This window comes from Talpa occidentalis, unplaced genomic scaffold, assembly GCF_014898055.3.
Source record: "Talpa occidentalis isolate TD23 unplaced genomic scaffold, MPIMG_talOcc4v2.1 talOcc4.10, whole genome shotgun sequence".
Lineage (NCBI taxonomy): Eukaryota > Metazoa > Chordata > Mammalia > Eulipotyphla > Talpidae > Talpa > Talpa occidentalis.
Window position 1 is genome coordinate 91,006,108 of NW_023600993.1, and position 27,010 is coordinate 91,033,117.

The 27,010-nt window shown below is 40.9% G+C and overlaps 1 protein-coding gene across 7 annotated transcripts in view; it reads right to left on the bottom strand.

Annotated features, from left to right (window-relative positions):
• RNF24 (ring finger protein 24) overlaps positions 1–26,099 on the bottom strand; it is a 43,847-nt gene extending 17,748 nt beyond the window's left edge. Inside the window, exons 1-2 of one of the 7 annotated variants that reach the window (XM_037498556.2) lie at positions 20,384–20,539; positions 11,754–11,845 (exon numbers count right to left, since the gene is read on the bottom strand). Coding sequence is in view for 1 of the 7 variants with exons in the window: in XM_037498541.2 (XP_037354438.1) it covers positions 20,201–20,214 (14 nt within the window). In the remaining 6 variants the exon portion in view is untranslated. Of the gene's footprint in view, positions 1–4,859; positions 5,175–9,204; positions 9,623–11,753; positions 11,846–20,200; positions 20,540–20,966; positions 21,017–26,077 lie in introns of those variants that run through there. The other 6 variants (XM_037498549.2, XM_054697595.1, XM_054697598.1 and 3 more) reach the window with 6 other exon arrangements.
• Between the last annotated feature and the right edge of the window lie 911 nt (positions 26,100–27,010).

Sequence of the window (27,010 nt, forward strand, 5' to 3'; positions counted from 1 at the left end):
CGAGTCAGGAGGGGTCTGCTGAGCCATGTGGGTAGCTCCTTGGCTGGGGATAGCTTCATAGGTTCCGTCTTAACCCCTTGTGCCACCAGGGAGACCCAATTCTAAGAAACTTTAAATGAGAATTGGTGATAAAAAATACAGCAGGCAAATATTATCAGAGAAAGTAGGAATGCCAAACTTCAAAATAAGAAATGAAGGGAAAAACAGTCACATAGAACAATGAAGTTTTATAGTGATTAAAAAATTAGAGTGATTAAAAAAAAAATAGAGCTATAGGGCCCCCCTGGTGGTGCAGGGGTTAAAGACAGTGCTATCAACTTATCAGTGGCCACTGCAGCATGAGTTTATCCCAAGCCTCTCAGGGAGCAGCCCACATGCGCAGCCCCGGGGTTTCCTGTATCTCCTGCTGCTCCCCTCAGCAGTGTGTTTCAGTAGATCTGCCTGTTCTGCTCCCCAACTCTGTCTCTGGTGAATCCTCTCAAAACCCCCCTCCCCGCACCTCTGGCCTGTACTCTAGTTCTTGTATGCATAAATAAAATCTTCAAAAAAAATTAGATATAAAATAAAATTTTATTAAACATTTAAAGTCAGATCTACAAAACCAAGTATGTTTTAACAGACAGGAAACTTAACACAACATGAAAACACAGAAGCAAAGGTAATCAGAAACACAGAATTTGGTGAAAACATCATCATGGTGCACTCAGAGTCTAACACCTCTCAACAGATCAGGAGGGAAGAAAAGAGGGGAGAGAGAAAGGGTGTGGGAGGGAGGGAAGGAGGAGGAACAAGAAGAACAATAACAAAACAAAACCATTAACAAATAATACTTATTTGGAACCTTTTGTCTTACAGAGAAAACATATTCTTTTCAAATAAATCTGAAATACCTACATTTTAGATAAACTACTATGTCACAAAGGATATTCAAGAGTATAAATCTTATAGACCACATTCTGTAACCACAATGCAATAAAATAAACTCAACAATAAAAAGGACAAAAGAAAATTAACTAGTTGGAAATTCAAAAAAATAATCTTAGAAATGACTTGGATCTTGGTAGTCAAAACAAGTCACAGACCATTTATAAATTAATCACATTGCAAAGAAAAACCTTTTACTCCGAAAAATTATCTCCAATACATTATCAACCTAAAAACAATTATGAAAATAAAGACAAAATAATTCACTTTAGAAGCTAGGAAAAGAATAAATCAAATAAAATAAGCAAGGAGTTTAAATAAAGGCCAAACAAAAATAGATTAAAACAAATAAACAAAATCCAGAGAGGAAGTATCAACCAACCAACCAACCAAAAATTAAGAATGGGAAATAGATAAAAACTACTGGCATACACAGATTAAAAAAAAAACCAAAAACGAAGACTTAAACCAAATTAAAACGCATGGTTTTGTAAGAGTATAAAAACTGCCTGAAGAAATCCTGGAAATACAGAACTCTGTCTTTGCAAAAAGGTCCCAGAGTCTGAACTCCATCTATACCTGTAGAGATAATTTATCCCTAATATAAACAGATTGAGAGCACAGGAAAACACAGGTTTCCCAACTCATTGAAAGAGATAAATATAATCCTGAAACCAAAAGCAAAACTACCCAGTGGAGTTCACAAACTAAAGGCCTATGGGCTAATAAATCTGGCCTTGGGAATGTGTTTTGTTTGGTTTGTGGTAAGTTTTTAGAACTGAGCTAAGTTAAAATTGTGAGGTTTAACATAGAATTTAGTTTCCAGTTTTCCATGGAAAAAAACTGGTATCTGTTAACTCTGGGCTTCATTCTTATACAGCAATAACTGCTTGGAGTTCAGTGGTCTTGGGGCCTCCAGGCTGCCATGTTGTTGCACAATTGCAGAAGAGGAGTCTTCTAGACTAGTATGAGTGCTCACCTGCAACTAGGTCAGCATACTCTGCTTTGTCACATTTCCACCATTCTCTAACTCTGAACCAAACGCTGGAGGTCACACACATATACATATACACACATTTTACACACACACACACACACACACACACACACACACACATTCTTTTGTATATTTTCAATTTAAAGTAAAAAAATCAATGATGTATTTAGCCAATACGTGTCATCTGCACATACCAGCTGGTACAGAGACAATGGTATTAAAGGATTAAAAGAGAGGAGGTGTTAAAAGTCCATCTGTATAGAAGTGTAGATTTTTATATATATAGAATTAAGCATATCCAGAGTGTACTAGTGAATGTCAAACACTTAGGTCCCCTCAATAGCACCCCTATACTAGACAACAATGCCTGAGATTTAGTTGAGAAACACATCTTAAAATCACTCATGTTCCTTTTCCTAACTCTAAACTCATGAAAGTCATACATTTATTTTAACTGTTTTTCCCACATGATGTACTTAAGAGTATAAACATTTTACTTTTGCCTAATCAATGTTTGAGTTTTACTTTGTATGATACATTTATAAATTAGCAGTCCTATGAGCTTTGGTTAACACATGCTTTTCCTAGGCCCTAGCTGTCCTTGGGGAAGGACAGCTTGCATTTCTGTATGTAGACCCATACCCTGGAATGTAGCGCCCTGGGTGGAGATACTGTATTAAAGTTTTGTTTAAGCCTAAGCACCTAAGCTGGCACTCTTAGATGATAGCCACCATACTTCCTTCAAAGTTTCTACCACTTGCACTTCAGAAGTTTCCTCTGCTTTCACAGTCTTTTATTATAATCTTTTCTGGTACTTGGCTATTGGAAACTCCTCCAAGATATCAAGGTTCAAAAATCTTTTATCTTCAAAAAGCAAATAACTGGGCAAGATAGTTGGCTGGCATTCTGTATATATGTCTGTAAGTGCATTTTTTCCTCTGTTGTTTGAGTTGTAAAGTCTGAGGTCATGTTTATCTTTCATTCTCTAGAGGATTGTTTTACTTCCCAGTTTTATCTTCTCAAAGAACCAACTCTTAGTTTCACTGACCTTTTGTATAGTCTTTTTGATTTCTGTTCATTAATTTCCATTTTAATTTTTATTATTTCCTTCCTTTTACCAAATTTGGGTCTTATTTGTTCATTTTTTTAAAGTTGCTTTAGATGTGATATTAAGTTAGTTATTTGGGATTTTTATGTTTTTTAATACGGGCTTTTACTGCAATTATTTTCCCTCTTTAAACCATTTTTGCTATATTCTATTTATTCTGATAACTTGCACCCTTCTTTTCATTGAGATATTTTAAATTTTTTTGCTTTAATTTCCTCTTTAATCCAGTAGCTATTAAGTAGCATGTTGCTTAATCTCCCTGTATTTAATCTTAATCTCCAGATTTTTAAAAAGCAATTGATTTCTAGCTTAATGGTGTGGTCAGAAAGACTTGTGTCCCAACATATGGTCTATTTTTGAGAATGTTCTATGTATACTTGAAAAAAATGTGTATGCTGTGGGTTTTGGTGCAGTATTCTGTAGATGTCTGTTAAGTCTATTTGGTCTAGCGCCTCACTTAAGGCTAGCTACTGTTTCCTTATTTATTCTCTGTCTTGTTGATCTGTCCATAGTTGTAAGTGGATTACTGAAACCCCCTCTTGTTAATGGTGCTGTCGTCAATATCTCTTTAGGTGTGTTAAGAACAATCACTTTATATATTTTGATGCTCCATAATTTTATGTATATATGTTATTTCTTCTTCCTGTGTTAGATCCTTAATCATAATGTCCATTTATGTCTTTTATTACCTTTTTAAACTGGAGATCTATTTTATTTGATATAAGTATAGCTGTTCCGGACTCTTATTGATTAATGTTTGCTTGTAGGACCATCTTTCGGCCTTCTACTCTAAGTCTGTGCTTGTGATACAATGAATTTCCTGTAAATGGACAGTTGAATTGTTTTGAAATCCATTCAGCCATCCTATACCTTTTATTTAATTTTTTAAAGATTTTATTTATTTATTTATTTATTTATTTATTTATTTATTTATGCAAGCACTGGGTACAGTCAGAAGTGCCAGAAGGTGAGAGAATTCACCAGAGCCAGAGCCAGAGCAGAGCAGAAGTACACTGCTGAGGGGAGCAGTGGGCGGCAGAAGAGGTCTGCGCGCCATGTGGGACCCTCGTCCAGCAGCCAGGGATCAAACCGGTGCTGCAGAGGCTGTGGGCAGCCTTGCAACCCGGAGCTCAACCGCTGCGCCACCGGGGAGGCCCCCTATACCTTTTAATTGGTGAATGGAAGCTACTTACCTTTAAGATGACTAGATATCAAGGGCTTGTTGCCATTTTATTTGTATTTTTTAGTTTGTCTTTATTTTTTGACATCTTCCATTTATGCTTTGTTTAGGTTCCATTTCCATTGTCTTAGTGTTACTTTTTTTTTTTTAAATATGTTTGTTTAGATTTTTTTTTTTTTTAAAGAGGCATGTATTTTATTTATTTATTTATTTGTTCGTTTGCACATGCACTGGGTACAGTCAGAAGCGCGGGAGGGTGAGAGAATTCACCAGAGCCAGAGCGGGGAGCAGAGCAGGCAGAAGGACCGAAGTACACTGCTGAGGGGAGCAGCGGGCGGCAGGAGAGGTCTGCGCGCCATGTGGGACCCTCCTCTGGTGGCCGGGGAGCAGCCGGGGATCGAACCGGCGCCACAGAGACTGCGGGCAGCTTCGCAACCCAGCGCTCAACCGCTGCGCCACCGGGGAGGCCCTGTCTTAGTGTTACTTCTATTGATTTTTGTTTGAGGGTTATACTGAGGTTTGGGTTATGATCAAGGTTGTGTTTGGTGGTCTAAATTTGTGGCCCATTAAATAGTTTAATCTCACATTCATTCTGATGGACTACCTTTTTACTCTCCTCCTCCACACTGTATAATTTAGATGTCCGTTACCTCTGGAGTAGTGTCGTTGTTACTTTATAATAGTCCCTTTAGTACTTCTCTCAATTCCAGCTTGGTGTAGATATACTCTCTTGATTTTTGTATTTTCTAGGAAGCTCCTTACCCCTCTTTCTGTCTTGAATGATAGTCTGGAAGGATAAAATTATCTTAGAGACTTAGAGAGAAGACTTAGAGTAGAAGGCTTGGAAATACTTTGCTTTCAGTATTTCAATTATTTTTTTTTTAAAAAAAGAATTATGCATACAAGAGCTGGGGTAAAGGCCAGAGATGTGGGGGTGAGAGGATTCACCAGAGACAGAGTGGGGAACAGAACAGGCAGACTAACTGAAACACACTGCTGAGGGGAGCAGCGGGCGAGACAGGAGAGGTCTGCTGCACCATATGGGTTGCTCCCTGGCTGGCCAGGGATTGAACTTGTGCTGCAGAGGCTGCGGATTGCTTTATAGTGCAGAGCTTAACCCCTTGCACCACTAGGGAGGCCCTTCAAATATATCTTGCCATTCTGTTCTTAACTGCAAGGTGCCCACTGAGAAGTCCTCAGTCTAACAGATGTTCTCTTGTAGTCTTCTCTCTTTTTTTTTCTTGATGCATTTAGTATTCTTTCCTGGCCATTTGTTCTCAACAGTTTAATTATGTGATTTGAGGTATGTCTGTTTGGTCTCACTTTGTTTGGACCTCTTGGATCAGAATATCTGAGTGATTCCTGAATTAAGGTGGTCCTCAGCTACTATTTCTTTCTTTATTTATTTTTTTTTAATTTTTTTTTTTAAATAGAGGCATGTTTATTTATTTATTTATTTGTTTGTTTGTATGTTTATACATGCACTGGGTACAGTCAGAAGCACGGGAGGGTGAGAGAATTCACCAGAGCCAGAGCAGGGAGCAGAGCAGGCAGAAGGACCGAAGTACACTGCTGAGGGGAGCAGCGGGCGGCAGGAGAGGTCTGCGCACCATGCGGGACCCTCCTCTGGTGGCCGGGGAGCAACCGGGGATCGAACCGGCGCTGCAGAGGCTGTGGGCAGCTTCGCAACCCAGCGCTCAACCGCTGCGCCACCGGGGAGGCCCTACTATTTCTTTAAATAAATTTCCTATGTTCTTCTTTTTCTTGTCTCCTGGACACCTGTGATATGGATCTAATTCTTTTAAAATTATCCCAAAGAGCTCTTATACCACTTTCATTATTATTTTGTTTTTGGTGTGTATATATATGTATTCTGTCACTCTGCATTCAATTTTGCTGACTCTACACATTATTTACATTTGCCTATTAATGCTCTATCCTATTTTAAAAATTCAGTTATAACATTTTTAGATACATTAATTCCACTTGTAGCAATTTCATATTTTCTCTACTATTTTTTTCATAGCTTCCACTGCTTTTCTTAATTCAATAAGCATTGTCATAAATGTTACCTTAAACCCCTCAAGAGGCAGATTCGACAGTTCTGTGGGATTGAGACTTCTCATTGGTTTTTTTCCCCTCTTCAGCATTTGTGTATGTTCTTCTGTCTTTTCACTTTAGTCTTTATGGGTTTGTGATAAGGAGCTTCCTTTTCTTGTAAAGTTGGCTTTCTACCCTTCCTACAGGTAGCTGGGTATAATTCTAGATTTTTTACCCAGGATCTTTATTTAAGTATCTATTTGATTTTATAGTCTGAAGCCTCTGTACTTGTTGAGATGACCAGTTCATTAATGCTGGTAAAGGGTAGTAGATAGGAACTGGGTTAGCAGGGCACCAAAAGATCACCTCCAGTGACCTTTAGGAAGTTCAAGCTTCCTAAAGTGCTATGGTACCCAAGTTGGGTGGTGGGGATCCCCCTCTCCTAGGCCAACTCCTCTGCCAAAATGTCCCAATGTGGTGCTCACCTCAATCTCTAAACTGTGTACAGGTCCCATTAGTTTGACACTGTTGATAATTAGGTTTTTAGATATTACAGTCCTAAGCATAGACTTAAAATCCCTCCTTTGTTGACTAGGCTCATGTACTTTAAAGAAAGACATGGAAAAAATTTATTCTTAAGATGATTTTGGGCAGACAATGGGAGAGCTGCGACAATGGTGCATATGAAATATGTTATTTCAATATTTCAGAGGGTGAGTCTGGTACTGCTTATTCTATACTTTAAAAAATTTCTGAAAAGGCGATCATCATCCTAAAACAGTAAATAACTCCCTACTAGATGGTTTTTTGAGTCAAGACTTGTAATATCATTAGCCCTGGGAGGATCTTCCACTATTAAAACACTTTACATGACCACCACTAATTTTCATCAGGCAAAACACTATTATTTTAATTTTATAGATGAATATATTTAAAACTATTCAAGTTTGTGATCTACCCACACCCTCTCAAAATCAGGAATGAGAAATGGGTGGCTCAAGTCAGGTAAAACCTTATAAGGCAGATACACTCAATAAGGTCACACATCTACAGTTGAGTCTATTTTCTGCTTGATTAGTTTCCCCCTGACTAACTGGCTCATTGGGAAAAATTCAACCTAAACTCACAAGACGCTGACTCATAAATCTTAGTATCAACTCATGAATTCAAACCAGGAAATGTATCTAGTAGTTCTCTCTTGGAAGATTCTGTGAACCTAATTACAGAAAGGGGAATGATATATTCTTAAGAGATGTTTCCATTACTTTGTCAGCATTTCACCTACAGAAACATTTTCATTTCTAATATCAGCTACTAGAAACACAGAACCCTCTTCTTTATTAGAAGAGATATAATGGCAAATACCCCTTGGTTTTCCTTCTGTTACCATTACCATCCCCTAATGTCTTATCTCCCTTTCACTGTAATTAGAATTTTTAGCTGGGCACATGGCTATACTCCTCAGCTTTCCTTGCAGTTGTGCATGGTCATATGTATGTCTCAATTTTGGCCAATGTGAAGAATGCACATGGAAGTGTCTAGGAATCCTGCTTAATAAAGCACTGAAGGTGTCTTCTACTTGCTATTTCATCCCTTTCTCCATCCTGCTAGACTATTTTCTCACTAAGAATATGGTTTATACCCAAGAAAGGGACAGAGTGCTAAGAGGCAGATGGGCACAAGTGGTAAAAGGTCCCAAAATCCATGAAACTCCATCCCATGCCTGTGCCACCTTTTACATAAATGAGAAATACATTTTATTTTATTTTTTAAAAAGATTTATTTATGCATACAAGAACTGGGGTGTAGACTAGAGAAGGGGTGGTGGTGAGAGGATTCACCAGAGACAGAGCGGGGAGCAGAACAGGCAGATCTACTACAATACACTGCTGAGGGGAGCAGTTGGGTGAGACAGCAGAGGTCTGCACCATGTGGATTGCTCCCTGGCTGGTGGGGGATCAAACTCGGCTGCCAATAACTTGATAGCGCTGTCTTTAACCCCTGCACCACTGGGGAGGCTTGAGAAATAAATTTTAATTGGGTTTTAAGTCATTTGTTATTTTGGACTCATGTCCCTCACAGCTGAACCTGTTAATCTCATACTATTCTAAGTAAGTATTATCTTAAATTATTTTGTATTAACAGGCCATTTGGAACATCAGGCTGTGAATCTTGATTCTAGGTCATAAAAATATGATTTTTTCTAAGACTATACATACTATTTAGGTAACAAATTAGAACAAGAAAGAAAATCCAATATCATAATTCAGTCTTCTGGATGTGATGTAGGAAGTAGTCTGGGACCATCAGGAATAGATTTACTAATTATCTTCATAGAACCATAAGTTAAAAGCACTAAGTATCACAGTCCAATCACCCTACTTTCATAGGAAGAACCTGAAGGCAGAGAGAAGCTGGGGTTTTTAAAGTCAAAAGGATGGTTAATTTTTTTAAACTACATTCACAAATTTTGGGGGAAATATGCTGTGAGGATTTTACTTCCAGGTATTCTGATTCCAGTAAGTTACTTATACTAATATGTAATTACTTGTTATCCCAAAATAAAACACCTACCATTTAGCTCATCAAATTTATATAAAAACTAAAGCATGTAACTAGCCCCAGACATTAGCATGTAACATGTAGCCTCAGGCATTACTCAGCAGGAAAATTAGTTACAGGATGAAAATAGTAAATAAAATGACAGTGGTGCAACCAGTTTGAGATACAATGGTTCCAAAGATTACATGTATTATATATACTGAAAGAAGCACCAACAATCATGAGGTTATTCACTACACAAACCTAGCTTAAGAGAATGTCGGACATGACTCTTTTCCATATCCTACACTGGAATATCATTCTCTGGTTTGCAGCTATAGTAACTGTTTATTGGGCTTTTCTCATCATTTATGACTGACAAACAATCATGGGACACAAGTAAATTTTCCTTACCAGAAAAAAAAGTCACTTCATCCTTCTTCCTACAGGATAGGTGTTCCTCTGAGAATCTTAATGTAACAAAGAAAACTCTGAATAAAAGTTTTTGGACAAACTTTAAAATATGCTAGGTAAAAGAAGCTGGTCACAAATGACCATGTACTGTATGATGTTGCTTATATAAAAGGCCCAGAATAGGCAAATCTATAGAGACAGAAAGTAGACTAGTGACCACTCAGGGCAGAGGGAGTGTGCTGTGGGAGAGGGGTGGCACCAGAGCTGGGGAGTGATGGCTAGGGGAGTGATGTTTCTTTTTTGGGATAATGATAATGAAGATGTTCTAAAATTAATTGTGATAATGAATACACAGCTCTGTGAATATACCAAAAACCAATGCATTGTAAACAGAGAATTGATTTAAAACAATTAACAGAAATAACATATTCAGAATATCCTAAAAAGTTAAAGTACATAAAACAGTTAAGTAGTAACAATTATTTTTATATTATCTGATTGTCCTTGAAATGGAAACTTCCAACCAGCCACAGCTCAGCAGCCAGGTTAAGCTGGCAGAGTACCTGGTATCATATTTATGAAAAGAAGAAAACTATGCTGTAGCCAAGATAAGTTGTCCTTGTGTTGACTCTTTCTACTGTCCCATTCCTTGCATAACAACAATCACTAGGAGAGCACTGTTAAAGGAGATAAACTACCTTCATAATAACTCTGATGTTATTCAGTTATAAATTCAGTGACTCCGAAACGTTCCATTATAGATTACCACACCTCAGTTGTGAAAGAAAAGCAATCATTCACATTTTGCTACAGTACTCAATTTCATTTGAATACTCATTAAAAAAAGATTAATTCAATTCCTTTTATTTTGATTCAAATTTATTATCTTCCATTAAGAATATAACAGCATAAACTTATTTGGCATATAATAAGAATATAATAGCATAAACTTAATTGATACTGATGTGACATTTCATTGTGAAGGGAGCAGACCCTGGGTTCATACTCAGGTTCTGTGAGGACACTTTCTCTGTTGGTCTTGTTTCTTATCTTAGTATCTCCCAAGGACTCATTTCTTTCTCCTCCAGGAAACAGTGTATGGAGACCACCAGTGGCTTGTTCTTAGGGAAGTACATTTATTACTAACATAGAGACCTTCACCTTCAGTTACTATACTCTGATCATTACCAGAGTGAGTTAGCCAAATATAGGTCTCTGGATGTGATGTATTAAGTACCTCTTGATCCTTCTTGCCAAAAACTTAAATCCGAGATTAATCAAGTCTCTAGAGCTAAAGTCCATATGTAGGTAATACAGGGAAACATGCAACAAACTGATAACCAGTTCCTGAAACTTGTCCATGACATACAGAAAAAGGTGGGGAGCGAGGGAGGGAAGAGGAATTGCCCTAGAACATAACAGACGTAAGAGACAAAAATGACTAAAGATGATCTGTGGACGTTGAACCCTGGTGTGAACAAAGCAACTCTAAAAAAGTCTTAAGACAACTGGGCAAACCTAAAAAGGATCTAGCTGTATGTAGTGCCAAGGAGTAACTATTAATTGCATTAAGTGTAAGATGACATTTTGGCTCTATAAGATATCCTTATTTTTAGAGATGCAAATAGAAGTATATCAGGATATACATATAGAAATGGTAGAAATGCCTAGAATTTGCTTTAAAATACCCTAACAAAGCAATGTGAAGGAAAAAAGAATGAAAACAAATGTGGCAAAATTTTGAAAATAATTGAAACTGAGTGATGGGAATATAGGAGGTATGATTTACTCTTTCTACTCTGCAGTGTATTTGCAATTTTTCATAATGAAAAAATTAAAAAGGAGAACTTCACTAGCAGAGAAGCCTGAAAAAACAGTAGAGACAAATCTATTAATAATAATCTTGTGTGGAAAATTAATGAATTAATGAAGAAAAAAATCAACACAGCAGCTGATTATTTAGAAATTAAGCAAGTTATAGAAAAACAATCAATTTTTTCCTATCAATAACTAGTCAATGCTACAGACTGAAGGTTTGTGTCCAAATTCACATATAGAAACCTAATCCCAAAAGATGGCATTTAGAGGTAACTAGGTCCTGAGGGTATAAGAGGCCTCTCACCCCTTTTGCCATGTGAGGACACAGCAAAATAGTGCTGCTTATGAACCAAAAACAGTCTCACGAGACATTGAATCTGCCAGAGCCTAGATAATAGACTCCCAGACTCAGAACTGTGAGAAATTTCTGTTGTATACAATAGCCAGGCTATATTTTGTTATAGCAGCATAAACACACCAAGACAGTTAGACAGCTGTGTGAAATATAATTTTGTTCCTGAAGGAGATTATTCCACCAAAAACCCAGTAGAGAATAAGCAGTTTTACAGGAAACATTAAAAAGAAAAAAACAGGGCCTCCCCTGGTGGCGCAGCAGTTGAGCGCTGGGTTTCGAGGCTGCCCGCAGCCTCTGCAGTGCCAGTTCAGTCCCCAGCCGCCAGCGAGGGTCCCAAAAAAAAAAAAAAAAAAAAAAAAAAAACCCAAAAAACCACCTTTTTAGGAATGCAGCTGTCTGTTTCCTCTCCTCAGAACTGTGTCATGCTTTTACGTAATTGTGGACTTCTAAATGGACGGTGGTACTGAACTGAAATAAAGAAAATTGAGACACAGAAAACAGAAGTCACAGCTGCAGTTTGAAATGAATGCTGTGTCTTTTGTGTGTGTTGTAATCATTTGATCACGTTTAAAAGAACCCAGGGCCTACTTCACATCCCTCCTGAAACAGTCCTTTAACTTTTAATATACAACATAATATTAGCAATTTATTCCACGATGAGGGCAGACTAAGACTCTTTGGAGATCCATTTTCAAATTATCTTCCAAGTAGTTGAAAGTAAACCAAATCAATAATCAAATTTTGAAGCATATTCAAAGCATAAAACAAGATTTCTTTTCTAATAAATGAATGGTTCTTAATCCTTTGTTTAGGGTTATTGATTCCTCTGAAAATCTTTCAATACAAAAAAAAAAAAATCTATACCCTTCCCTCTCCCCCTCCACAGGGTTTTTATCAGAGCTCTGAAGGCTCATATTTGAAACCCTGTAATGCAGTGTTACCATGGATAAGTAATTCTGAACAAAGTACAAATTCAAGTCAGTACTAAAGGTCTCCAGTGAACTGATCTGGAATTTTCAACCCAATTCTCTAGTATTTTTCTAAGGGTTACACCTTAGTTAAATGTATTAGTTATGGTTTCCTGAAGATGCCTCCCTATCTTGGTTCTTGAGATTTCCACTATTTTTACATATTCTTGGCTATCTCAATTACTTGATAAAAGTCTATCCTTCATGATCTGTCATAAGCAATAGAGCCTCCATGAAAACTTCACTGATTCCCTAAACCTTCCTCTGAAGTTTAGTCTTGTATCCTTCTGTACTTTCAACACCTTTCTCCATTTGGTATTTTGGTCTACTAAATAATCTGTCTAATCTGGGATTTTAGGTGACAGAGAAGTTGAACTGAAAATTACTAGTAAGTTCTACTACACAGAATGAACTGAATGGTGCTCTGAAATGATATATTCATAGCCTAACACCTTATTTGTGATCTTATTTGGAAAAAGGATATATGCAAATGTAATGAAGTTAAGGATCTGAAGATGAGATCACTTGGGATTATCATGAGGGCTCTAAATCCAATGAAAGTGTCTTTAAGAGAAAGAGAAGTAGGCCATGTGAAGACAGAAGCAGAGACTGGTGTTATGTAGCCACAAGCCAGGGAATGTATGAAGCTACTAAAAGCTGGAAAAAGCAAGGAAGGATTCTCTCCTAGGGTAGCTGAAGGGGGTGCAGCATTTCTACTGACGCTAATTTCAGACTTTGGCCTCCAGAACTGTGAGAAAAGTAAATTTTTATTTTAAGCCATCAATTTTGTGTTAATTTGTTATAATAACCTGAGGAAACCATATAACCACTTAGCCCCATTCTAATTCTAGCAAGTCACTTTTATTTACTGAGGCAGTTCTATAATGGTTAATTACTTCAAGATCATCAGAAGGGATAATACAGATGCTCTCCTGAATCTTTCTTATTCTCCAGTTGTTTTCTGCAAAGGTCTCTAAATTTTCTTTATTAAGAGTTGATCCAGGGCTTCCCTGGTGGCGCAGCGGTTGAGCGCCGGGTTGCGAGGCTGCCTGCAGCCTCTGCAGTGCCGGTTCAATCCCCGGCTGCTCCCCCCACATGGCGTGCAGACCTCTCCTGCCTCCCGCTGCTCCCCTCAGCAGTGTACTTTGGTCCTTCTGCCTGCTCTGCTCTCCGCTCTGGCTCTGGTGAATTCTCTCACCTTCCCACGCTTCTGACTGTACCCAGTGCTTGTATAAATCAATCAATCAATCAATCTTAAAAAAAAAAAAAAAGTTGATCCAAAAAAGCCAGAGCAGGGTGGCATCTGAATAGCAAAGAGCTGTATTCTTGTGAAAGCTGACAATATCAGTTATAACATGTGGTTAGTCCACAGATGAAGGTCTGGGTTTTAAACCTGGCACCTGACCTTATGGACAGGTTACTTCTTTGATCTTTTATTGTCTGCAGACAACTCTTTGAGGGTTGATGCAGTATGTTAAATGAGCAATGCATATAAATCTAAAAGATCTACAAAAAGATTTTCAGCATAGCAGAAGATGATTTTCTGGGTATAATACTATCCCTGGCTATAGATTTATGTTCTATAATTGAAACAAAAATTCCTTCTAGTCTATTTTCAGAGACAATCAGCAAGTTTCAGGAAAAATTTTAATTTAGACATAGCCAAATATGACTTTGCCAACATATTTCCAAAGAAGTTTTGCAGTTTCTTTTGCATTAAAGAATGAAAGTCTATGCCTTTGATTTCCCTTCCCACCCATTTCTCATAAAATAATTAGCTCATACACTGGTGCTTCATTATCTGCCAAACCTTTTCCTTCAGTCCAGATGAAGAGCCTATTTGGATACGACACCTAGATTCTGTTTCAAGTTTACACCATTGAGCATAAATGTTCATGCTCTAAATAGTTGGGAGAGAGCAACAGATACAGGTAGTTCATAATTTTTTGATTTGCCTATATGAACTTAACAAACACAGGGAATGCAACACACTCAATCTCCAAATTAGGACAAAATCTTCAAAGGGAAAATATAGCATACTGATAGATTATGGTAAAGTTATTAATTTTGAGAATTCAATGAACAGTCATCAAACAAACTGAATGCTCATTATACTTGCAGTGTCACACTTGTACTTCTTTTGTTCTCAACTATTTGATATTACGTTTGCTAAAGGAAGTACTGTATCTGATACAAACACCTTTTTATTTAGTAAAACATGAGGAACAGACAATATGAGACAGATTTTAAGTCAAAACACACAGTTAACCTTCTACAGAAGCCTATGGTTTGCAGAGGAGCAAGTTTTACAAGATGAAAGCATTACTAATACAAATGACCAAAACTTTAGAAGATGACAATGAAAAGAAAAGCAAACCTCACTTTAAGAAAAGTCAATAAATGAAAAGAGAAACTTCAAAAGCAGATAAACTAGCAATTATATATAAAACATTCACTGTAGTTATTTTAGTAGTAATCAACTTCTAATACACCTAACGGCAGTGAATCCATAAAAATTCATTGCATTACAGGGCCTCCCCGGTGGCGCAGCGGTTGAGCGCCGGCTTGCGAAGCTGCCCGCAGCTTCTGCAGCGCCGGTTCGATCCCCGGCTGCTCCCCGGCCACCGGAGGAGGGTCCCACATGGCGCGCAGACCTCTCCTGCCGCCTGCTGCTCCCCTCAGCAGTGTACTTCAGTCCTTCTGCCTGCTCTGCTCCCCTCTCTGGCTCTGGTGAATTCTCTCCCCCTCCCGCGCTTCTGACTGTACCCAGTGCTTGTATAAATAAATAAATCTTAAAAAAAAAAATTCATTGCATTACACCTTTTCCAGAGCAAATCCACAAGTTGATGTGATGTTTACTTGTAATGCTATCTAGAAAGTGGCTTCCTTTCCTTGTCACTCAGACTTGCTCCAACACCCTGGAGCACCATGGAGATACTGAGCAACTCTCTGGTGTTAGACTGTCTTTAGAGCAAACAGAGGGTCCAGGTTGGCTTTCCCAGGAATGGTCAACTAAAAGTAAGGCCAATGGCCAGCTATGCTTGGGCCAGCTGGCATGAAACAGAGTGTCTGGTTCCTACCTCCCCAGCAGAGGAGGCTCAGCCAGCTGGCTTTCAATGGACACACTAGTTGGAGTGCTCACAATTCCTTTCAAACCATCTGGCATTCTTTTTGAACCCTAAATTTACCCAACATCACACTCTGATGTCTGAAATGCTCAGATAATTGGAGTAGTCCCCACTGTCTCTCTAAATAAGAAAAGAAAGGCACAAAAATGAAGTCAAATTTCAAAATACAATTTCTAAAATTAAAATTTGCCCTCAAATTCAGCTTGTGTATTATCTTTCTTAAAATCTAAATTAGTCCCATGATTTTAAAGCAAACTTTCAAAATAAATATTAGGCAAACAATAAAGGAATAGACTAAAACAGACAATTTAACATGCAAAGAAATTATAAGAATCCCTAAAGGCTGGCAGAACATAGCTCTCCCTACTCAGAATTTCTACAGAGCCAGTCTTTATCCCTCATGTGGCTTTCAGAGTGGGCTTTGTACTGCTACATATATTTATCTTCCCAGCTAGCTAGTAAATGAAAAGAACAGTGTCTTATAGCTAGTTAAAAAAAAATCTGTTGATGATGTATTGCGTGTTTTTAATGTTTCATTTCCAGAAATAAGAAAATTTAATGTGGAATAACATACAGAAGGAACCTCACCTCTGGGCAAGCCAAATAAACAAAGAACAAGATTTGACTTCAAATAAAAATATTTTATCATGTGATCAAAATGATTTATCAAATAACCAAAATGCAGGGAAGTGCAATAGGGTACTTAACTGTCAACCATACAATCTATCACAAGGGGTAATCTGGGAAATAGAGAAGAAAGAAATCAGAAAAAACATAAAACCAAAAACAGCTAAGTCACATTTATGGCCAATAAATCCTAGCAGATATAAGTGCTATGCATAAAAATATTGCAGCGACCAAATCACTTCAAGTATCAAAAATTGGGGAAGGCTATAAAAATGATTATTATAATTATTTTTTATTGCAAGTACCCCCATGCCAAATAATTAGTTTAGTATTTGACATATGATCTCATTCGACCTATACAACAAACATATGAAATGAGTACTGGTATTATTTCCGTCTTGCAGATGAGGAAACAGAGAAGTTGGAAATTTGACAAGATCACAGGACAAAAAGTGAAAGAGCTGGAATTCAACTCCAAGTGGTCTGAATCCAGAATCCAGGTGTAAAAAAGACTGCCAGTGTTAAATTATACTTATGAAATTATAAAATCTAATGTATATATACATTAGAGCTATATAATTGCATTCATCTCCATCTTTTATCACAGGAATTCCTGCAAATAATGTTCTTGCCACATTTAGTCATGACATATTTAATCATGAAGCTTAAAGATTGTTTCTTTTTGGTGATGAATGGTTCTAGCACTTCCTAAGGTAGATTTTAAAAATGTACCTGATAACCTTCATGCTGATTTCCAGAGGTGATTGCACTTATGACTGATGAAACTTTCTTCACTGTTAACTTATATTTCTAACTTATAATTCCATTTAAAAGTGGAAAACAGGGCCTCCCTGGTGGTGCAAGGTGTTAAGTTTTAGCACTAAGCAGCTATTGGCAGCCGCTGCAGCGTAAGTTCGATCCCTGGCGAGGGAGCTGACCCACATGGCGTAGCAAACCTCTCCTGTCTCACCCGCTGCTCCCCTCAGCACTGTATTTCAGTAAGATCTGCCTGTTCTGCTCCCTACTGTTTCTGGTGAATCCTCTCACCTCCCCTCCCCATACCTCTGGCCTATACCCTAGGTACTGCATGCATAAATAAATGAAAAACAAAAATTAAAACACAGGACATACTCCCAAGGTGCTTTTGATCACCCAGCTGTGCTCCTAAACTATGGTGTTGACTCAGGACCCAAAACATTCTGAGGAACTTTCATGTCTTTAGATGTTCAAGAGGAAGATGCAAAGCCTCCACCTCTTGATGGAGGCATGTAACACCATAAAGAATAATTTATTTGGGTGAGATAGTGTGTGTTTGTGTGTGTATACACACACACATACATGTCAGTTGGGAAAATATCTGCCCCACGAGTAAAAGGAAAGAAAAACTCCTATGCCAAGGAATTTCATGAAATGTCAGAAACACCAGGGATAAATATCCTAACATCTCCCAGAGAGGTAGGAAAAAAGGGAATACAGATTAGAAAGTCTGGACTTCTCAGTAGCAACACTGGAATCTAATGGAAAAACGCCTTCAAAAAAGGACCACTAATTTTCAATCTAGAATTCAATATCCAGCTAATCACCATTCAAAAGTTAGGGTAAAGTGATGACATTTCCAGACATGCAACTTCTGAGTTAGAGAAGTAATGAGTTTGCATGTGCCCTTTCTCAGGAAGCTACTAAAGAATAGGGAAGGCATAGGATCCAGGAAATTAAAAATCCAAAATAGGATAAAAGTAAAGGGAATTCCCAAGATGATGACAAAGGGAAATCTTAGGATCACATCTAGGAAAAGGAAATGAAACTAAGAGATTACCTGAAAATATTGAAAGACTATCAGGAATTTGAAAATGAATTAATGACTGGTACAAAAAAAACTAAAATGAAAAACATACAGAAGAAGCAATTACTTAATTCAGGAGAAACAAAAGTTATACAAGAAAGAGAATGCAGTAGTAGTACCCTACATGGTTCACCTGTGATTAATAAGCATTGTCACAGTCAATGCACTTTAGGAAGTATTAAGTATATGTATGAATAGCTGATGGAGGATGATTGTGTGGGACCTTCAACTTCCCAACAAAAGTACACAGATAATATCCAAAGATGGAAAATCAAGAAACAGCAGTATAAACATTAAAAATGAAATACACAGGTAAATATTAGAAGGAAATGGAAAGACTTGAAAGCGGTTGGAACATGCTGAAATTGATGGGTTTTGACTACTTCCCAATCTTAAAAATGGCAATTTCACATGGCTTAAATTAATACATTAGTATAACATTACTTTATTACTGATTAGAATAAACGGTCATTTGAAACAGAAAACAATTATTGATACAGACTGTTCAATGGGAAAAAGCTCTACCTTTTGTTATCAGACATTGTTGGGAAGATAATATATTTCAGTTTTGGGTAACAAATTCATATATGATATTATCATTACTAAAATAGCAATAGCATTAGATTTCTAATGAATATAAAGAATATACTTACTAAAACAGCATTTAACATAAATTTATTTTGATAAAGAATTAGAATTTTTCTTCAGTCATTATACTCTACAGAAATGCTAACAATTAGTAAAGATTTTTATTAACAGAAGACTGAATAACAATGTTTCTAGGTTCCTTTGTTGATACAAACAAGAGCTAAGTCACTCTTGCAAAATTAAAGTTCCACAATAGCATGGTACTGTGCAAGTCTATTTCAGTGATAATTTCCGTTATACTGCTTTGTTTATCTAAGACTTCCCCTTATGGTTTGTTTTAAAGGTATTTCTAAAAAATCATTTTATGTAGGCAGTTCATAAATTATTTTGGTGGCTTCATTCTCATCCACTAATAATATCTCCAATTAATAATGTTTTTAAGTTAGCGTATTTTGAATTAAATTCATTGATAGTCAAATTTCATTTAAATCTCACATCATAAAACCTAAACTTCTCTAAATTGAAAAATCAGCTTTACGAATTTTAACTTCTACAAAATAAGAATTTGATTACAACATAAGGTAAGAATTTTACTAAGAATAATGGATCTTGATCCAACCAATGGAAAATTTCCCCTTCAAATTAAAAGCAAATGTTTTTTACAGAGGGAATATACACAAACAGATGCTGTGGAAGACTGCTTAGTTTAGATTTCATTTTGCACTAAAACCTACCAGGAATTAAAGTACATGTGATTATAAATTAATCTCAAAGAGACTCTTAAAGAAAAATGTACCAATTATGCATATCATTCAATAAGCTAATTTTTAAATTAACATCTCTATTGAGGTAATGTTGATTTAAGCGTCTCTTAACTTTTTACCACTGCTTTTTTGAATCAAAAGATAATAATTAAAATATATTTTGGAGGGTATGTTTCTTATAACTAAGTTTATCTAATTTCCATCACTGCAAAATTACAAGGGTTAAAAAAAAAAAAAACCCTGAAAATGCAACCAAAACAATATCTTTTAAAAATTAAAAAAAAAAAAAACCACCCTGTTTTAAAAGGTCGAAAAAGGAATAGCTGTACTATCACAATTGCCTCTTTTTATTTGGTCTGCATCAACTGTAACCAACTTCATACCTTTACCTACACAACAAAGTCAGGCAGTCAGACCAGGCCAATCTGTGGGAACCTGCAGGGCTTCCTCCTCTCTCAGGGGATGAGGACAATGATAAAAGGTATTCTGTTTTCCAGTAGTCCTGTAAGAGGAGCCATTGAGCTGGGCAGCACAACCCAACAACAGAACACAGAAAATTTCAGATCAAAGCAAGAGCGCATGCCAGCATAATATGCAATAAAACCCTTTGCCAAAGCATTAAAGAGAAAAAAAAAAAAAAAGCAAGCAAGCAAGGAGGTGTCGAGAACCTGCTGGACCACCTTCTTATTAACACAGGGAGGCAGGAAGAAATAAAATCTGCCTATCCGAGGAGCTGAGTAAAGCAGTGCCCGAGACACACGAGCGTGTCTGCAGACCTGCATGTGCACAGACAGGGGCCAGCGGCCAGAAAGCAGCGCCCTGTATGCGCTGGAGCCCGGCCAAGTGCAGATCGCCAAGCGCACTCTCACCAACGAAACCCCAAAAGCAAAGTGTCCTAGACCTACCGACAAGAGCGCATTCACAGTCAACTAACACACCCCACTGGTTTTGCAGCCAGAAACGAAAACACCGTCTGCGAGAGCATCAGGACAGAACTGGGCGAAGCGCTGATGAAGTGATGCGCCTCTTTCTCTCGCGCCCCTAAAACGACCTGTTTATCTTATTTCAGCGGCGAGACAGCTCCGCACCCTCGCACGCACGATCCGCTCTCCGGAAACAAAGAGGGTCCTCGCTTCTCCGGCCTGTGGGAGCACAGACGCCCCCCGATCCCCAGAGGAGTCACCCCGAGGTTTCCAAGGAGGGCGCCGGGGCGAGCGGTGCCCCCCGGGGTGCGGGCAGCACGCGGTGACAATCGGGCACGCGACATCGCCACAAAGAAAGGGGCGTCGCAGCGGGGGGCCCGGGAAACACGGCCACGCCGCGCCCCACGCGCGCGCCCCCCGCAGCCCCGCGGCCGCCGCGCTCGCCCTCCCGGCCCGCGGCCGCCGCGCCTCCCGCGCCAGCCCCGCGGCGCGAGCCTCCCCGGCGACGTCCCGGTGACAGCCGCGCCGCCTTTGTGCGGGGCCCGCGCCCGGCCCCGACGCCCCTCCGCATCCCTCGCGCCCCCCCGGGCCGCGGCGCCCCCGCCCTGCCCCCGCCGCGCGCCCCGCCCTGAGGGGGAGGCCGGCGCGGGCCGCGGTCTCCTCAGCATCCCGAGCCGGGACCCGCCCGGCCCCCGAGCTCCGGATTCGGGGCGACCCCCAGCGCCCCCGCCCCCGTCCGCTCGCTTACTCGGGTGTGCCGGCAGCGGCGGCGGCGACAGCAGGGGTGCGGGAGCCTCGGCGGCGGGCGGCGGGCGACGAGCGTCTGTCGGGACCCAGCGCGGCTGAGGTGGCGGCGGCAGACGGCGCGCGGCGGCCCCCGGCGAGGGGCGGGCCCGGCGGGGGAGGGGCGGGCGCCGCGCCTCTCATTCATGCAGCGGGGGCGGGGTGAGGGACCCGGATGCCCGGGCAGCCCGCCCACCTCGCGAGGGCGCCGGGGCTTCAGAGGCTGAAGTGCGCAGGCGCGACCCGGCGCTCCCTGGCCGGGCCTGGTCCAGCCGCGCCCGCTGCTGGGGACGGTGCCCCCGGGACTGAGGTACGGTGGAGAGACGCGCTCCCTCACTCCCTCATCTGTTTATTTTTGCAGGCTTTATAGGCATTTATAAAAGTGGAAGCTTGGAACACCATCTTCCTAGCGTCTTGTCACCCACCCCCGGGGGCACAGGCGTGGACATAGAACTGCCCACTAATTTGGAGGGTGCACACCGCCCCCTCCCTCCAGCTGCCTTTCCCGCGGTAGCTGCTCTCAACTGAATGCTGGGACCGCTGTGACAGATCTGCCCAGATATTGGAGGAAGGTGTGTGCAAGAAACCAGTGCATTGCTTTATTTTCATTGACCTAGTAGTGCCCTCGGCCCCTAGCTCCGCAGGACTGGCAAGAAATTGACCTCGGTTGGCCCCGGGGCGAGGGGAGGAGGTGAGAATCAGCGCATCCAGTGACACTAAAGCCTAGAGTCTGTCCGAAGCTGCTGCGAGGATGTGGGGAGGCCTCATGTTGATGGAAGGCTGTTTAGTCAGCAGGCACCCTTGTTTCCAGCGCCGTGGTTTTGTCACTTGTGGGCCACAGAACCCCCAGATGAGGCTGGGATCCTGCAGCAGACCGCACAGCCACCTCCTCTGAAGCTGTTCTGCTGAGTGGGGCCGCTGCTACTCAGGGCTTGCAGAAAAGACTGTGCCCCCCACCCCTTCTCAGGTCCCATGTCCCCCTCTAAGAGTCCTTCTTCGATCCTTCAGCCCCCCTCACATAAACCATAAATGGCCCAATAGTTTAACTTTGGGAAGCAAAGTTACCATGGAAAGTGCCTGCAGGCAAGTTCCGTCTACTTTGACAAACCATAAACCTCCAAGACAAGGAGAAAGTCCCTAAAGACAGACACCAGTGAATCTCTCCGAGGTACCCAAGAGTCACAGTCCCCCTAGGTGAGCGAGAGTGTAGCAAAAGTGAGGGCGCAGAACCTAGACCTCAACTCTGCTTTGCTGATAACCCTCACTCAGTCTAAACCAGGCCTCCTCATCTCTCTGGCGCTAGGGCTGCAGTCTCATTCCATTCTCATGCAAATCATCCTCATGATATGCAGATCTGCCCCAGTTACCATCTTTTTCTCTTTCCCTCCTCCAACCCCCAGCTTGGCACTTATTTTCAGAGCTGCAGAATGGCGTTTCACTCTCATTGTGTTCCTGCTGTTCCCTCTAGGAAGGGAACACTCCAAAACCACTTTGTAATGACGTTTTCCTTCCTGCCCCCTAACTTGTTAACAAACTTTCTTTGAAACGCCCACCTGAGCCCTGTACCCACTTTCCTGTCCACACAGGGCACATTCTGGGGTCCCTACTCTGGCATATTTTCTGCCCTAACCAGAATATGAGCCCTTCCACGGGAACAGTGTCTCCTGGAGACCTTAGCACTTGACTGGTGTGGCCAGGGAGGCTCCGCAGGGGAGAGAAAGGCTGAACTCCTTTTTTCTTTCTCCTCCCTTCTTGTGGCTTCCTTCCCCTGCCCTGTGTTTGGAAACCTGTTTTGTTTGTTTGTTTAGAAAGTTTGGCTAGACATTTGCTAGTCCAAACAGGCAGTAGGCTAGAGGGTGGAGTGACTCCAGCTTTGTGTCCTTTGTCCTTGTGAAAATTAGGGGAGAGAGAAAGAGAAGGTGTGGGGGAGGAGAGAGAGAATAAGGGTGTAAGGAGTAGGGGAAGTTTTCAGTTGTTGTTTTTCGGGAGACTCATCTAATTAAAATTTTGTTGAGGCATCAACTAGCCCAGCTGCCTTTTGGGGTCAGGAAGAAAATGTCACCTAAGGATGGGGAACACATATGGCAGGGTCCTGCCTAATGTCCCCAGAAGTGGACTGCTTCTTGTTCTTCTTGAGGGAGAAGTCAGAATTTCTGGCCTCCTGGGGTCTCTAGCTGATGATTCATCTGCTGGTCTGTGATCCTAACTGCCTAGTAATACAGATGGTTCTGTTATAGAGCAACCCCGATATTGAACGGGTTCCTGACTCCTTTTCCCCCTAACAGTTCCTTCCTCACTACCACTCCCAACACCCTCCCTTCTTTAAGCAAAATACATATAGTGTGGGTGCACTAAGATAGGTCTTGGTAGTTTAGGTGGGTGCCCCCAAACAGCAGGCATCCAGGACTTAAAGCTGTGGCTTTTTCAGCTAACATGTTCCCTTGTTCTACATGATAGGGGGAGAGGTCAGAAGGGTTTCACTGTTTAGGACTTGAGAGGATGTCCCTCTTTCTATCTCTTTCCTCCCAGTCTTCTAGCTTTCTATACCGTGCTTGCTTTAAAGCATCTTCCTTATACCCAACTCATTGCTCAGAAAACCACATCCCAATTCACATAATTAGAAGTCCTTCAACACTCTTCTACCTTTTGGAAAAGAATTGATATTTAATTTTAAATCAAATACCTGCAACTAATTTTAGATAGCAGCTTTCTGGATGATAACTATAGTGGGATTGGGGGCTGGTTCGAGTCATCCTGGGATCTGGTGTGCAATACAAGTTTGTTGAATGACTGCCTGACCAATAAAGGCAAAACCAGTCTTTGAAACAGAAGCTAGAAACCAAAGGTCTTGCAACCCCACTGCCCATCTGCCCTACATCACATTGGCCAGTCACTTGGCTGCTTAATTATCTAGTGCTCCAAACGACCTTCTCAAGGGTTGCCCATTCAGTGCTTTGACTCTGTAGATAGGTCAGTAGAGAAGTCTTTTCTGTGAGAATCTGGGGTGTGCTCCTGTGCTCCCTGAACCCCTTCATCCAAGAATTCCAAAGTGTTTCCTCTTGTACCTTCTGCTCAACCCTCCTGGGGGTCCTCCCCTCTTCATAGGCCATGTGGACCTGTAGCTGGAGTGTGAGCCAGCCCTCGGAGGAATTGCTTTCTAATGCAGGATGTGTGTGCATGACTGTGCAAGTGTGATTGGGGAGGAAGTACAGGTTCCGGTGTACAGGTCTCTAGCTTTGGGTCAGGCCAAGAGGCAGGAGCCAGGAATTCTGTCTCCTCAGCCACCAACAATCCACATTGCCTTTCTGGCACATGCAGGCCCCATCACCCAAACAGAACTCAGAGTTCCTGAGAAAATATAAGTGCTGAGGAGCTCGTGTGGGAGCTTCTAGCTGAGACCAGTGCAGACAGAGGAAGCAGAGGCACAGCTCCCCAGGAGTGGTGCAGCCTGCTCAGATTTGCTTTTGAAATGGAGGAAACCTGTCTTAATGAGGATTCTCCCAAGAGCAGGTGCTGAGACAGAGGCTGGGATGTAGGTCATCTACTTGAGAGGTGAGCCCAGGAAATAGAAGTGAAGAAATGGGGAAAGGTGATATGGAATGGAAAGAAACCCATACTAAGGTGTGAGTCAGCAGGTGAGTTAGTTACTGCCATGGACAGCTGAGGCTCCATCCTGCTGGGAACCCACTGAGAAACCTGGGACAGCCTCAACACTGTCCTCTCAAATGATGAGGAGGCTGGAGTATTTATACACTGACTTCCATCGCCCCTGCTGCTTATAGAAGCCATTGGGGAACTTTCAAGTTAGATCTGTGCAGTGAAAGAAGCTGTCAAGCTCAGCTCTCCTGCCACTTGGTGCAAAACTTCTACCACTAACATCACCTGTAGAATACCACAATCACCACAGTTCCTGCCTCTCTGGAGTTCTCTGGCCCGACTGTGTCATTGCCAGATTTGTAGGTTTGAGCTTGAAAGAGGAAGTGAAATGGGATATCTTTGTCCACAACCTGTTCTAGGAAAAAGGAACTGTAGTAGTTTACTTCTTCCCCATTTCAAACTATACAGTTTACCCAAGATCTCGTAACCACCATCACCTCATCCCAAAGTAAGGGGCGGGAGAAGCAGATAGGCGTTCTGGAATGACTTCTTTATCACCAAATCATAGAAGCAGAGGGAGGACTGAACTTCCTCATTAGAAAAATGAGACTCAGTATCTTTTCCATATTACTGCAGCACATCTTCTTGGTAGGCTTCCTTGGATTATCTTGGCTTTCTGCCCTTCCCACCTCCATGATCATAATCAGGACTCTGACCTTTATGCCCTCAGACTGGGGTGACACAGTGTGAACTTCTAGGGGTGAGTATGCTTCCTGGGGAGACACAGCTTCCCTCACAGGCCTCTGACTCCCTTATATGAAGTTCATACTCATCTGTCTACCATCCACAGACGTTCACAGGAGGGGAAAGATGGGAGGAAAGGTCTAGTACCAATGGAGCTTGGATTCTTTTTTCCGCGTTAAGGTAGTGAATTGAACCTACACATGTACTTTTGTTCCTTCCTGAAACCCACTAAAATTACTTTAAAGAAATTTTTTTTAAAAAGGCACACACAATAATAATAATAATAATAATAATAATAATGACAAAAAGTCATGAGGACAGAGAGAACAGAAGAGGAGACAATAGCAAAAAAGAATTTTGGAAGCTGGAAACAGATGGATGCCTGGTAATTGACTTAGCAGCCCTAGGAAAACTGAAACCCAGAGAAAACGAAGAACAGCCCTACTTTAATGGAAAATCCTAAAAATAAAAAAAATAGAAATTGGCAGTCCTAGATACCACTGGAATGAGCAAGCCAAAATCAGGAGAACTGGGTGAAAGGTGATTGGGAAGCAGTTAGTCCTAGTTCCCCTCTCCCACTCTCCACGCTGCAGCACCTCCTTACCACCAGGCAGAGGCATGAAGATTTTACCTCTGGAGAGGCTATTCCATAGGGTCTCCGTACTGGCAATGTCAGGTACCGCTGAGGACAGTTATCATATGCAGAACAGGGGCATTAAGTGGGTATTTACTCACTGTGGGCTGAGATCCTCAACTTCCTTTCTGCTTATTCCCCAGATCACTGGCAGCCATACTCCACCCTTCTTTTTTGGGAACTCTGGCCAAAATGAAAAGAACTAAGAATTCTGGCACTGGAGTTTCCAAAAAATGACCACCCATGTCTCCCCACAGTGAATCTCAGAGTTGACAAGTCTGGCTCACTCACGCAGGGTTTTCAATAGGCTTTTTAGGTCTTTACTCTTAATCACAGCAGTGAAAGAGTATGTCTTATGTTTCCTAGAAACAGAGGCCAAGATGGGGATTCAGATGCTTGTGATTTACCAGGGTGTGTTCTCAGGAGAAACCTTATCTGCGCTTTATACCCCGAGAGGCAGGGGAAGGACGGTGGTTTTAGTTGAGACCTGAGCAAGGATGAGGTTTTTAGTTGGAGGTTTTTCTGAGTCAGATCCTATAGGGGACCCTGAGGCATGAATTGCACCAGAGTTGATCTCACCTTGAAGCAAGAAAAATATTTTGTATTCACATATTAATCAGTCATTGCTTATGGCCTACCAGGAAGAGACTATGGCCTTCCTGGCAAGGCAGCTCCTGGCTGAGGTGAACTCTGTAGAGAAAGGGGAAGTTCTGATCCATTAACAACCAGCACAGCAGCTAGGCGTGTGGGCAGGACATCAATAATGTCTGCTACAGATCACAAGCTATCTAAGGAAAACTGTTAACATGGAAGGTAGAGAACAAATAATAGTAAACACAAATCAAAATAAACAAGCAAACTAATGATCAAAATAAACAGAGAAAAGCAACTTGGAAGACACCAAAACTTACTTTCAAGGCTAGAAGAGGATATTATGAAATACAAGTAAGGTGCTATTTTAAAGGATAGGAAACAAAATAAGCTTTAAACGTTAAACAAACAAACATGATAGCTGAGATGAAAAGCTCAGTAGG